Source organism: Sander lucioperca, chromosome 11 (genome assembly GCF_008315115.2).
Source record: "Sander lucioperca isolate FBNREF2018 chromosome 11, SLUC_FBN_1.2, whole genome shotgun sequence".
NCBI classification, from domain to species: domain Eukaryota; kingdom Metazoa; phylum Chordata; class Actinopteri; order Perciformes; family Percidae; genus Sander; species Sander lucioperca.
This window is the reverse complement of record NC_050183.1, coordinates 30025208-30040166: the sequence shown is the minus strand read 5'-3', so window position 1 is coordinate 30040166 and position 14959 is coordinate 30025208. Positions and strand designations below refer to the sequence as shown.

At 43.1% G+C, this 14959-nt stretch overlaps 1 protein-coding gene across 1 annotated transcript in view; it reads left to right on the top strand.

The window, feature by feature from the left end:
• The window catches only part of arhgap39 (Rho GTPase activating protein 39), a 124285-nt gene that overhangs the window by 87909 nt on the left and 21417 nt on the right, over positions 1-14959 (top strand). The window contains exons 3-5 of the mRNA XM_031311735.2: positions 2647-3934; positions 9014-9178; positions 12741-12926. Coding sequence (XP_031167595.1) covers positions 2647-3934; positions 9014-9178; positions 12741-12926 — 1639 coding nt within the window. The remainder of the gene's footprint in view (positions 1-2646; positions 3935-9013; positions 9179-12740; positions 12927-14959) is intronic.

The following is a 14959-nucleotide window of genomic DNA, read 5'->3' as shown; positions in this document are numbered from 1 at the left end:
AGGAAATAAAGAAAGTGGGTTGGAGCTCTGAGTCTGGAGCATGTTGTGATAGATGCCAGCACAGCCATGTAATGCTTAATCCTGCCCTCATTGTTTCCCTCTCTCTCTCTCACACACACACACACACACACACACACACACACACACACACACACGCGCGCATATTAACATCCACTTTACACAAACACTCACACTGCCACTATTGAACACTGGCCCTGGGGATCAGTGTTTGGAAGTATTTGGAAACGGAGGGTGGCCAATGCTGCAATCGATGTCACACTTCCCTCCCTCTCGCCCAGTTCACTTCTTGTTCCTCATCCCACGCCGCTCTCCCCCACTCCTCCTTCCTGTTGTCTGACAAACATGCAGAATGTGAGGGCCCATTCACCGAGGAACGACTGAGTGTGTGAATGTGAACTGATGAGGTATATATATTGGGAAAACCAAACGAGCCACGTAGCATCCCATAAGATGACATCTAGAATGTGAAGTGTGTTTATGTTTTTGTTTCTTATGAGTTACTGTTGGCAAAATTATAACTGCTCAAACTACCAAGGTTGTGTAGACACACAAGACAAGACTGGTGAAGACTCTATACTGACAGTAAATCTGAGAGCAAGATGAGCTTCATTATATTTCAGATTTGGCCAGTGTTGGTAGGGGTTCCTTTTACCGATTACTGAATACATGCCCTAAAATGTAATTTGTAATGTGTCACGTGGGTCTGGTTTCTCCGGAAATTCAAAGCCAGACTGTCATGGTGGCTCGTTCAGAATACGATCTCATATTTTAATAAAATAGTTAACCGAAACGTGTTTCTGAAAACATTTTAAGCGAGAAATATGCCATGCAGTTACTGAATCTGTCTTCATTTCAGATCGACAAAGGTCAGTTTAAAAGATTTTCGTCAGATTTTGAGAGAGTCTAGTCACGCTCATTCCGCTCCCCGTTTCCGGGTTAGCACTCTACCAATCAGATGGGTCATTTGAGTCTGACTGCCGGCAGTGCTGCCCCGCCGATTATACACGTCAAATCGGCCAAAATGAAGGCCGACGGCACGGAACACACCGAACAGACTCGAGTCACTGACCTCGCCAGACTGTCCGACGGCCGATTATCGGCTTTGTGTGTCTGGACCTTAAGGCGTTTGGATAGTCTCTCCTCAAAGACATTCATAGTGTTGCACTCAGTTGCACACAGGGAAAATCACATAAATAGTAGTAAGTAGTAGGATGAAAAATTAGAGCTTGAGAGAAGTTCAAACTCTGCCGTCTTTCACACTACTATTCACGTGTAAAGTGGGGTGCTTTTTTAAACCACTGTGCAGTGTTATGGAATCTGATAAGCCTTTAAACTCATCACTAACCCCAATTTGGACGTCTTGGATCATACTCCACTGGTTGACCAGTACCAGTAGACACATGCCCACACCATTGCAGACCCTTCAGTTTTTGGTAATGCAGTCTAAATGCCAGATTACTATTCATTGGACATAACCTGAATAGAACAGTATGATATTCTGGCAAAGACTTGAGGTAGATTGTTATTACAGGTGGCAAGAAAGATATGATAATGAAATGGCTTCTTCAAAGTATTGCCAGGCTGTGGGAAATGAACATTTCGTCTACAGATTTAAGATTATTTCATGTATTTAGTTTGAAGCACCAATAGTCAACCCTACAATATCGCCGCAATATCAACGTTGATTTATTTAGTAAAAAATATCGTGATATTAGATTTTTTTCCATATCGCCCAGCTCTACATCAAAGGGTATTGTGAAGTACATTAACATGACTTGTGGTTTCAGAAAAAGAGCTCAGGAAATATATATAGGGCTGTGTATTGGCAAGAATCTGGCCATACAATACGTGTCACGATTCATGGGTCACGATTCAATATATTGCAATATATTTCGATACTGTGCGTAAGGCGATATATTGGGATTTTTTTAAAGTATAATTTTAGAAAAACTAATATTTAAAAAAAGTCATGATGTTCATAAAAGTCAAAGAAGTTTACTTTAGGTAAACAGTTCAGTACACAGAAAATCAAACTGCCAGTTTGGGATTGTGGTTCACAGGTTCTTAGTGAGTAAATTTTTATATGCTAAAGTAGGCCAAAGTTCAGCCATAGCTACATTGTTAGCGTCTAGCAAAAAGTCAGGCATTGCTAGGCACTGTTTGGCGAGGACACTAGTGGTGTGTCTAGGCATAGTCATCTAGCAGTAGGGGGTTTAAACACAACATGCAGTATTGCAACATACAGTATTGCACAGTATTGCAACATAAAATATTGCGATACTCAAGTGTATCGATTTTCACCCCGAATTTCTTACACCCCTAAAATATATGTTGTAAAATGCATGACTCAATCAATCTAGTGTCAAATGGACAGCAACTGTGGTCCTTTTGGTGACTTAAAGATACTGTATATAAGAACAGCTACTCTGAAGGGACAAGAGAGAGAACACTTCAGGTCTTCTCCCGTGCCGCAAGTATTAAAGAATCTGATTCATCACACCAGCGACTATAATAAGCGAACAGGACGAATCTCTACTACAAATGTGAATGTGACCGCTCTTAATCAGTCTGCCCCCTGACCCTTCATTAAATTTTCTGTCCTCCTCTCCTCTCTTCTGCTCTCAGGACTTCTCCCTTCAGGTGGAACACTGGTACGAAGGAGCGAATGCTAATCAAGGTGACGGACAGAGAGCCCAGCTTCCTGGCCCACCAGGGAAATGGTTATTCCCCCTGTGACCCCCCCACTCCTGGTCCTCCAGGAGGGGGCACCACCTCACGAACCCGCCGTTCATCTGGAGGTAACGCGCCTCCAGAACCCGACGGCTCCCCCGTTCTCTACACCGACCGCCGTCAGTCCCCCTTCCTGAAGCGGGCTGAGCTGGGCGGCACCGGCACACACCGCCGCTCCTCGGCCGACTCCCAGCCTTCATCGCCCCGCTACGCCTATGAACCCCCGCTGTATGAGGAGCCGCCCTCGGAGTACCAGCCCCCTCCCATTTACGAGGAGCCTCCCACTGACATGCACCTCTCTGACTCCTCCTTCTACGGCACTGGCAAGTCACCTGCTCGCAAGTCTTCGGCCCCCCTCTATCACTCGCCCAAGCAGGGCCAGTCGCCTTATGGGCAACTGGTTTTAACCAGGCAGAAGTGTCCAGAAAAGACCCAGAGTCTGGAGTACAGTCCTGTGGGGAAAGAGTACGTCAAGCAGCTGGTGTACGTGGAGCAGTCGTCTTCCAGCCCTCGCTTCAAGACCGCCGACCGCCTGCTGCGTTACGGCACTACAGGGGGCTATGGTGGCTCATACGGGGGGTCCTATACTCTGCAGCACAGCCAGTCTCTGATCAGGGATCCCCGCCTACTGCTGGACTACAGTGGGGAGGGCGGAGAGGGAGGCCAGAGGTTGCTTTATGAGGACTCCATATCCTGGACGTCCAGTCAGACCCACTCCCTCTCCTCTTCCTCTACAGGCGGCCCTGGGGCTTTCTCTCCCGGGGGTAACCGCAAACGTAAGAGCCGCAAGCCGTCCCTCCCCCAGGAGCTGGCGCGCTGCGTGGGGCCCGAGGGGGAGCTTGCAGGCACGGCATCAGAGGCGATGCTGGCCCAGGCCAGGCTGGCGTGGGAGGCCCAGCAGGTGATGAAACAGAGGAGCAGTTGGGACTCGGGGCAGGGCGGGGGGGCAGCCCAAGGCGGCGGCTCCAAAGACGGCTACGAGAGTGACGGGGCGCTGCCTCTGCCGTTACCAGGACCGGTGGTGAGGGCGTTCAGTGAGGATGAGGCGCTGGCACAGAGTGACGGCCACCACTGGAAACGCAGCACCTTCGATCGGCTGGGCTTCCCCCAGGCCCTGCTGGAGAAAAGCCTCTCTGTCCAGACCAGCCTGGCCTCCCCTGAGCCTTACCTCCACCCCTCACAGGTACTGCTGCATGCTGGGAGTCTCTGTCCACATCTGGGAGTACAGGACAATTCCAGTTTATTACAACTTGGGTCTTATTTTCATAGTTAGGTCAATGTTTCAGTTTACGGCCTGTCTGATCGTCTGACTGGTTGTGTTTCGTCCCCTGACTTTGTTGCAGTGATGTCACCATGTTCCCAGATCTCAGCAATTACTTTGATGAGTAAAATTTTTTATAACGGACAGAAATGATGGACAGAACTACTGAAATAAGACCCAAGTTTTGATAAACCAGAGTTATAATTTTAGGATATGGATACCCATCAGTTTATTTTGAAGTGATTTCAGCTCTCTGGCTACTTAGTTGCTGACTATAATTCATATAATTTACAAACAATTAAAAGAGATGGAGTATGTTAAAAGTCGAAGCTAAGATGCAAAGTGTATTGATTAACATGCTGTGGAGAAGATGTAAATTCGAAAACACTGCGATGTTATTTGACAACATGTATGGAGCCAGGTGCAGAGCTATTGTGGTTACAGTAATATTTGAACTGTAAATAAGATCAACTAGATGGCCACAGAGCTGAAGCCTTACCTGGAACTACAGCACGCACGCACGCACGCACGCACACACGCGCACACACACACGCACACACACACACACACACACACACACACACACACACACACACACACACACACACACACACACACACACACACACAGAGAGTATCAGTCAGGTCTTTTATTGTCCTGATGGAAAGTCATGGATGTTTCATGTTATGCTGCTGAGCCTTAGATTGGCTTATGTAACAGTCACACTGCTGCCTGGTCTAGTGAGACACTATCACTACACCAACAGTAGCACCATGCTCAGGGAACACACACACACACACACACACACATACATATATATATATATATATATATATATATATATATATATATATATATATGCAGTTTATATATATATATATATATATATGCAGTTTATATATATGCAGTTTTCTGTGTTTATATATATATATATATATATATATATAAACACAGACCTAGAATTGTAACAAAGGATGTGCAAATGTGGTTCTTGCACCTGCTTTAGCTGTGTTATAATGACATACCATCATCCAGCTCACACCATTGAAGAAAGAAATCCTTGATTAGCAAAAGCTTCTTTTTTCTCTGGAGAATGTAGTTCTTGTATGTAGAACATTCCCAGACAGTGTACACACATCATGACATAATACATCCAGTACTGGAAATGCCTCAAATTCCTTTTGTATCACATGGGCTTCATCAGCAAATGGAATGGCCCAGTTGTTATTGGAATGTATATGCTCAGATTTTAAGTGCTCAGTGAAAAATGGAATTCTACGTTCCCATGACAACTGGGCCATGTGATAAAGTATGATTAAAAAGCTCCAGAACAGCTACTAAATGGACCTCAAAGTGAGATTGTTTTGACAGCTGTCGGTTTGTGCTGACCAGCTTTCAGTCAAGAATACTTCCAATTTTATTGAACAAGTTTCCGCTAACTTTGTGACAAATATATTGTATTTCACAATAAAGGCCTCCCGCTGGTTTGAAGGTGGCAAGCTTTTAATGTGAAGCAGCAAATGCTGCAGCTGTGCCTCCAAATGCTGTAATATAATGCTGCTGGTTTATTGTACTAGCACCTTTTTATATTCCAATTCAAGCAGAACATGGGAATGGGATGAGGCTCTCAAAGGAACACTGGAATATGTGGAGTATATGAGTTGCAGGGCTTGACTCTGAAGATGCAGTCATGTTAAATTGTCATAGCACTGATCGGACAGAGCTTGTTTGCAGGTTGCAAAGTGTGAGGCGCACAGTTCTGCCTTTTGCTGAAGGCGCCCCGATCAGACGGAGCAAAGCCTTTTACGTATTTTTGTTATTCTGCTAGGCAACCAAAGAATCCCCCGTCCTCAGCCGAATCGTTATTTTTGCTGTGAAGCTAAACGACTTTGGCCGCTTTTCCGCCTCTAGTTGAAAAAACGTCTGCAAAAACGCGAGGCGCTGTGCGCCTGGGTAGCTCACCTGGTAGAGCGCGCCCATATATAGAGGTGTACGCGGTGGTCGCGGGCTCGACTGCCGCATTTCGTTTCCCCCCTCTCTCTCTCTCCCCCTTCATGTCTTCAGCTGTCCTATACAAATAAAGGCCTAAAATGCCCCAAAAATAACCTTAAAAAAAATAATGTGAGGCACATAAAGCGGAAAAACGTGACGTGCTCATCAACGCAAAAGCAGCGAGCCAAATGCTTCACTCTCATTGAAAACAATTACAAGAAGTTGCCCCGGGCTACTGAAAGGTGCTCTGTTCAATCAAGGCCTAAATCTGATGATCTGTTCCAGTCTGAGGGAACTGTGAGTTCACCTAAAACACAACCAACCTGCCTTTCTAAAGAAACAGATAGATGTGTGAGTTGTTTAAGTGTGATGTAAAGAGACAGACATGAAATGAACACATAAGCAGTGTGGTTGGTATGACCTCAGAGGCCCCGAGGACATCAGAAGGCTGGGAGGCACTTAGCCAAGAGGGAAATAGGCTGTTGCTCCTCTCTGTGTCTGTCTACTCCCACCATTTTCTCTCGCGCTTTCTCTTTCTTTTTAAATTCAGCAATGCAACGCTTCGGTTTAAAGCTGAGAGCGTGAAGAGATGAATCTGCTGAGCAGAATCCACCTTTGAAAGGAGAGAAAGAAGAGCAGTGGACAAAGTGGATGGAGAAGAGGAGAGAGAGAGAATGAAGGATAAAAGGGATAGAACAGACGAGTGTTTTATTCAGCAACTGAGAAGGAGTGAGGATACCAGAATAGTTGCCATGTAAATTTGCACTTTTTACAACATTTTAATTTAATTGTAAAGCGTATTCACTTTCTTTTTGAGAGTGAAATGTTCAGATTGATATCAATCCATCAGTCAGGACGTAGTTAGACTAGCTTAGCATAAAGACTGGTAGCACTAATGAACATGTTACATCGGCCATTATCACAGCGGTCTACATCCCACCACAGGCGAGCACATTGGCCGCCATATCGGATCTTTGCAAAGACCTGAACTGCTCACAGATCGGTAATAGTGACGCTGCGCTCATTGTTGCAGGCAAAGTCGATCAGGCTAACCTTAAGAAGGTTATGCCTGATTTCCGTGATATTGACTGTGCCACAAGCGAATAAACACTCTGGATCCCTGCTATTCGCCATTCAAAAACAGCTACAGAGCAGAATCGCTACCCACGCTCGGGAAGAGCGGCCATGTGGCCATCTTGCTGAGGTCCAGGTGTTAACAAACTCAGGCTAGGAAATGGTGGGGCCAATCAGAGGCCTGAAAGAGGTTTGCTAATGTTTTAAAGACCACGCCGAAATATTCACTCTGACATTCTGGTTCCGCTTCGGACCAATCAGCATTCATTAGCAGAATGCTAGCGTGTTATGGGCAACAACGACTCAACCTGACATAACGACTCGTTCATTCAACTTTCGACCTATAATCCTTGTTGAACTTGCAAAAACTACAATCAAACCTGAGATTTCTCAATGGCAATCAGGCGAAAGAGAACAATTTAGCTGTCTAGCTCGATAGACTCCCATTCATTTTGCACTCGCCCGCGATCACCCCCAGTGTAACTCTGGTGGAACTGCAACCAAATTCGCTACAATGGGGCTTAAACAGGCTCTCCATAGACGGGCTCTGATGAGACTGATGAGTGAGCCCATAATGACAGTGTAGCGACTCCAGTCCACATGGTGGCGCTAATGCACCACTAAGCCATGACTTTTTACCTGCAGTGTTTACACGTTGCCTCATCTTGTTACCAGTTGGCTGCTACTTTGAAAGTTTAGTGAGCTAAACTACCAGTTATTCTACATACTGTAAAATTAAGCTTCACTATATTGAAGCTAGCTCCCACACACAAATGTAGAAGTACTACATAGAAGCAATTTTTCTTACACATAGCCAAACATGGCGTTGGCGTCTGATTTTTTTCAATGCGGTGCTCAGCAGTTTTATTTCAGAAAGCTCCGCTGTGCTTGAGCTTCAGAATGCTCGGGGAATTGTAGCTTATGTGGACACTACCGCACTTCTTGACCAATATAAGAGCTAACTTAAGGTACTGAAATGCTATTTGATTCAGTAAATAGTAGTCTATATCCTCGACATTCCACTTCTGGGATTGCTCCGTTGCCGCCGGAAATTCTGCCGGATTTCACTCATTTAGGCCGGATATCCGTTGCCTTGGGTTTCCTTTGTGTTGGCATTTTAAACTCCGGTGGATTTATAAGGACTATGGTTAACTGCTCCTCAGATCTCTGCAGGGTAAATCCAGACAGCTAGCTAGACTCTGTCCAATCTAAGTTTTCTGTTGCACAGAAATGCCAATAAACCAGAGCACGTTTTTCTCCCATCCCGGAATGCTGTGTGGACTAGCCAGATCCTCCTCCGCAGCGCCGCGGTGGAGGAAGGTCTGGCAAAGCGAGACTAAGTAAACAGCGACACTATAGAGATGTAGTTAAAACTAGTAACTCTACTGCTCAATGCTGCTTGCAATACATGTTTGATTTAGTGCCTTGACGCCGTCGGCACAGGATGTCAGCTACTTTTTAATTTTGCGAGTAGGTGTCATAATGACAAATGCCGGTTCAACAGGTTGGCGTAAGTACAAACATATCATTTCCTTCATGTTTACTTTGTTCCGTACAGTGTTTACCCTGCAGCCTCTGCAAGCAGGAGGACACCATTAAAGGCTCTTGTAGCCGTGATGTTCATGGTCGTCTTTGAATAACTTTTCTTTCATCATTTTGTTTTTTTGTTTTGAATCACAGCTGTTACTTTAGATTATTTCAATCAAGACACTGAAGAATAAATGGGCTCTTTTGTTGCACTGGAATAACCCTGCGCATATTGACGTATTAACACATCAGTATTAATCCCAGCCGCCCCACCCCCCAGAGAGAAACCTTTACCTCTCAAGCTTCTCTAAATGTTCTGCAGCAGCACCACAGAGATGAATGCTATGTTCTGTTTCCTCTCTCCCTCTCTGTCTTCCTTGCTCTTTCCTCTGTTGCTTCACCTGCCAGTCGGAGGACCTCGGAGCCTGTGCCCAGTTTGAGGCCAGCCGAAATGCCAGGAATATGATGCCAAGCGCCAGCTGTGGCATTTTCCCAGAATTCACCCTGAGAAAACCTTCCTCAGAGACCGACATCGAGAACTGGGCGTCCAAGCACTTCAACAAACATACACAGGTACTCAAGAGGACGTGTGTATCCAGTCTTGTATAAAGTACTTGAAAGCAACACTTGAGCAAAAGTACAACTATCTTGCCAGAAAATGACTTTGGTTGAAGTAAAGTCACCTTTTAGAATACTACTTAAAGTCTTAAAGCATCTGATATTTACTGTACTTAAGTATCAAAAGTTATGTTAGGATATTAAAATTACTTAACTATTAGAAGTAAAAGTAAAATGTATTTTTGTAGCTTTATTGTGGCTTCCTTATAGTGAAGTATACAGTAATAATCAGGGTTAACACACCTTAACTTCTTCTCTTGTGTTGTCTTCCCGTCAACAATGCAACTTTTTGTCTTTCTGGGTCAAAATTTAAAATGAAAACCGTAAGACACTTTTGTCAACGTTTTTGTCACTTTTTCCAAAGTTCTTTGTCAATTTTTCCGAAGTCGTCTTTGTCGATTTTTTTTCTGCGCTTTTGACGTTTTTATTGGTTTTTTTACCACGTTTTTGAAGCTTTTTCGTACATTTTTGAAGCTTTTCCCGAAGTTCTTTGTCACTTTTTCCGATTGTCTTTGTCGATTTTTTTTTTTTTTTTTCCTGCGCTTTTGACGTTTTTGTTATTTTCCTTTCCGACATTTGTCACTTTTTTTCAATGTTCTTTTATCAGTGATTTTCTTCAAATGCTATAAAATTGAATAAAACACCCAAATTCAATGAAAGTAGTGAACTGATCTTTCATTTTACATGAGGAGCGCATTGTTACGGAACCATCCACGTTATTTCTTTTGACAATTTGGTTGAAAGAAACCCAAATTTCTGATATAGAAACTTTTTGAAAATGGGTCAAATTTGACCCGAGGACAACAGGAGGGTTGAACATCAAATTCAATGTCTGACATCAATAAAGAGAAAAACAGAAACAGAATTTAAATCTTTTGTACACTCCAACGTTAGAAAACAATTCTTGGAATCGAACGAGTACGTAAGATGCTTAGGGGAAATAAATGTAGTGGAGTAAAAGTCAAAGTTTTCAGAAATATAAATGAGGGAAGTAAAGTAACAGATACGTAAAAACTTGTACAACTTAAGTACAGTAGCGAAGTATTTGTACTCAGTTACATTACAACACTGTGTGTATCTGACTTTGGTGGGCTTTTGTCGGTATTTCTGTCTTAACTTTCTATACAATTGTCTCCAAAATGTTGTGGAATATCTTGAAATAGTTTATCCTCGTGTAAGTGTAAACACGGCCATGTCATTTCAGCTTATTTGTCCCATACTATGTTAATCTGCTAAACCCTGTGTCAGATTCAAATGTTACGGTTGATTACACTGTAAGTGGAAACCTCCTGCATACCATATTGTTTCAGTAATCAGCTGATCTCTAATCAGGTTTAGCTACTCGAGAAATAATACACGAGTTGAGCAAGAAGGCTCATTATTGACCTGAGTTTGTTAAAGTGGAAATATGCAGGGTTTTTTTTAGCTTAATTTATCTTAACTGAACAGCTCGGAGTCATTGGAATGGTTATATGACTTTGTTCGGGTTGAATGGTGGTCGTCTTGCTCCCCCCTAGTGCCTGTGAGCGGAAAAAACACCCTTGCAACTTTCGGCCGGCGAACCTCGCCGGCCTCAGCGTGATATCAGGTCTCGCGATGTAACGAATTGCTTCACGGCACTGCACACATACTCCCATTCAGGAACCGGCTAACAAGGTAGCGATGGAGTTTTTCACGCTATTGTCATGGCTGAGCCGGCAAAAAAGAAGCAGAAAGCTAAGAAAGCATTGACGGAGGAACAGAGAAAGAGGAAATGGCAGACTGATCGAGCGAGGAGTCAGACACAAGTAAACATAGGAGCTGCAAAATATCTATTCCGAAGCTGTAGGGGGAGCGCTACAGAGAAATCTGCGAGTAAAAAGCGAGAAAATGGCGAAGAAAAGGCCAAAACTGCATAGCGCCTCTTTAAACTCTTTATAACTGTCTTTCTGAGCTTTTTAACTTTGCATTAACTCACTTCTAATCCTCTCTGCTCCAGTGTTCTGACTGCAGCAGGTTTTCAGTTTTTTCAAAATTGGTCTATAAATTGAACAATATATATATTTGAATGTAATGTTATTATTTTTGTTTTATAAGATAAGATAAACCTTTATTGTCATTGCACAGAGACCCATACACTGAAATTGTGAGTGCCACAACTGCAGATGCATTAAAGATAATAAACAAGATAGACAATAACGAGAGTTACCAGATCCACGTAAATACAGTAGGAACCAGAACACAGGAGTCAAAAAGTGAGAGGTGGGACAAATTTAGCCCTGTCCTTAAAGCTTTAGTGCGTAACTTGTTTTATATTAATGAACGTCCATTACATTCAAGTCATTGCCAAATGAGTTGCTACAAAACTAATTAAGACTATCATCTCCACACAACTCTCTCTGTATTTCTCAGTATCGCTATGTTCAGAAGATTGTGTTTTCCGTAGAGCAGGGTTTCCGCGGGGTCTTAAAAAGTAAAAAAAGTCTAAAATTTCAAAATCTAAATGTTAGGCTTAAAAAGTATAGTAAAGTATATAATGCCAATGAGGAAATTGTTTCAGGCAATGTTTCCGGACTCTGACATCTGACTTTGTTTTTTATGTCGTGATATAGGTCTTAAATTTCATTCATAATGCTCTTAAAAAGTCTTAAATTTGACGAGAGAGAGAGAGAGAGAGAGAGAGAGAGAGAGAGAGAGAGAGAGAGAGAGAGAGAGAGAGAGAGAGAGAGAGAGAGAGAATTACAATAAATACAAAAATATAACTCATAATAATTAAAGCAGTGGGTGTAATGTATAACAGTGACTGTCTCACCCATACACATCATTCAGGCATTGAACTGATCTGGGATCAGATAAACCATAATAAAATTGAACAGGTAGAAAGGCCATTTCAATTCAATGTAGCAGAACATGTGGTAATCAAATGACCACGGAAAACAGTTTAATGGCCTTTCTATCCCCTTTGTTTCTATGAGATAAACACTACAGCAGCTTTGTGTGTCTTGTATTTGATAGCATGTGTAGAAATGGCTGGAGCTTTGCTTTTATGTGACAGAGAACAATGGCTAACTGCAGTGTCATTTTAGTCGTCATCACAAGGACAGAGGAGACAGACCGTGGATATATTAAGAATATCAGACAGTGAGTGGATATTTCCGCTGACTGCTTGCTTACTGACGTAGTTGCACGGTGGGAGATGAATGCATTTACACCTTTTCAACATCTTGCTAGAATGTGTCTCAAACAACCTCACAATTATTCAAGATGGATTTCAATATGTCTGTCAAATCTGCCCAAGAGCCACTAAGTGTAAATAGGGACTTAATCTAGGCAAGGCTTTTGCCTAACATTGTTTCTGCTCGAGGAAGGTATAGTGTTTGCTTTTGAGCGTTGCACGCTGTAGTCTAATTTCCCTTTTCCAGACTTTAGATTTGAAGTGTTGTAACCCTCGTTGTCCAGGGACTGAAAGGATTTTCTCAGTTATTAGCCTAACCCTGGCTTTTTGTTTCCCTCCATCCCTTTCTGGTTTTTATCTCAGGGTCTGTTTAGAAGAAAGGTGTCCATTGCCAACATGCTGGCCTGGAGCAGCGAGCCCATCAAGAAGCCCATGATTGTGACCTCGGACCGCACCGTGAAGAGGGAAGCAGTGGACATATTTAAGCTCATTCAGACCTTCATGGGAGACCGTCGCTCCAAGGCCGACTCCCTCGCTGTGGCTCTGGAGGTCTGTGGACACCCTGAACCAATCCTCCGACCTGGCTCAGGGTCTAAATTAGAGATGTTCCGATAGAAAAGCCTCCGATACTGCCTAAAATGCTGGTATCGGAGTGAGTAGTCCAGTAAGTACTGGAGTTAATGCACCGATCCAATACCATGTAATTTAGCCCCGAAGAAAATCGACTTTAAAGTAGTTCATTTATGTTCTTTTTCCGCTATGAATGACTGTCAAACTGGATAATAAAGGAACGTTCTATTGCGTTCATCGTTTGTGTTTGTTTTGTTTTCGGAGTAACGTTTTCGGAGGTATTGGAATTGCTATCGAGAAGCAAAAAAATGGTATCTGACCATCTCTAGTCTAAACACTCATTTATCCATGCACATAAGCCGTTATTCTCACTCTCACTCCTTCATTTCTCATGTCCCTCTGTAGTGGTTTTCACTTTTCATTCAAACTTTATCTTAGAGATGGTCCGATACCATTTTATGCTTTTCGATAGCGATTCCGATACCTGAACTTCCGTATTGGCCGATCCCGAGTACAGATCTGATACCAGTGTATTATATATTTTATCATGTTTTATCCGCTGTATACTACTATCCCTGTATGGGTGTGATATGATTGCTATCTTTAATGTACGGCCTGGCTTGGGTTAAACATTTTGTGAAACATGAACAAACACACAAATGACACAAATGAACGCCGTAGAACCTTCTTTTATTATCCTGTTCGAAAGTCAGTTGGTACGGAAAAAGAACATAAGTAAACAACTTTAAAGTAGATTTTCTTCAGGGCTAAATTACGTGGTCTCAGATCGGTGCATAAACTCCAGTACTTCCCGATACTGATACCAGCATTTTAGGCAGTATCGGAGGCTTTCTCTAGTTTATTTATCCTCGAGAGATCATTGAGCGGCGACCCTCATTTACAGCGACATCGAGTCAAATTACAAAGACAAAAACAGAACAACACAGAAAACAGCATCATAAGAGAAATAGAAAGACAATAAAACTTTCTGAATTGGAAAAATGATTTGATAAATAAATTAGGATAATAAGGATTCAAAAGAAAGTACAATTATGTAAAGCAATTACTAGTAGACATTTGCAGGTGTAAACCAGATTTCTAAATTGTCCAAGACCGAGCTCGTGGAACATGTTTTTCATTTTCATCATTTTCAATGATGTCCTTGGTCTGAACCTGATACTTAATTTTCGGGCAGAGTTACATTAGAGCTCCACGCCTAGATGTTAGCAACACCGTCATTAGGAAATAACCATATGTGTCTGCAGATGACAAAACTCAACCAGGATCACTTGACTCTCCTCTCTGCAGTACGCCTGAAGTGGCAGGAGGCTTCGCAAGCTGTGTCCTTGTTCACAGTGTGACATTGAAGGGAAGCCTCATTAATGAAACTGTGTGTTGAATCGGCAAAACAAAAGATTTAGGAAACTGCACTCATGCAAGCTTGCTAAACCTTTTATAAATCCCAATCAAGTTGAAAATGTGTGCACACTCACAAGTATCCATAAGTGGCCAATGCAAGACCCTTCATGAATGTTGATATACATCCTGTGATCCTGTGGAAAACTGCAGCATTGATAGGTTGCACCTCATAACCCTTAAATTGCCTCCTCGAGTCCTCCACTTGCCTCCCTTCCTCGCGTCTTAGTCTGTCTGCAACAGAGGAAGCCTGCATCGGCCATCCGACGGTCCGGCAAAAACACAGGTCTTTTCATTCCTTTTGAATGGGGGTAGTGCGTTTAGGCTGCAGCGGGGGTTGCCACAGGGGGGACATTTTAAAAAAACTGCAGCGAAAAGTTGAGACCGACTCAACTTTTGGAGAAACGCAACCCCACGTCACGCTGCGGTGGCCAATCATGTTCGATGCATAAACTCCAGTACTTTCCGCTACCCATACCAGCATTTTAGGCGGTATCGGAGGCTTTTCCGATACTGGTATCGATATCGGAACATCTCTAATAAAGAGACAGTCATGAGCAGAAGACCTCACGCGGCTCTCTGCCTGTCTCCGTCAG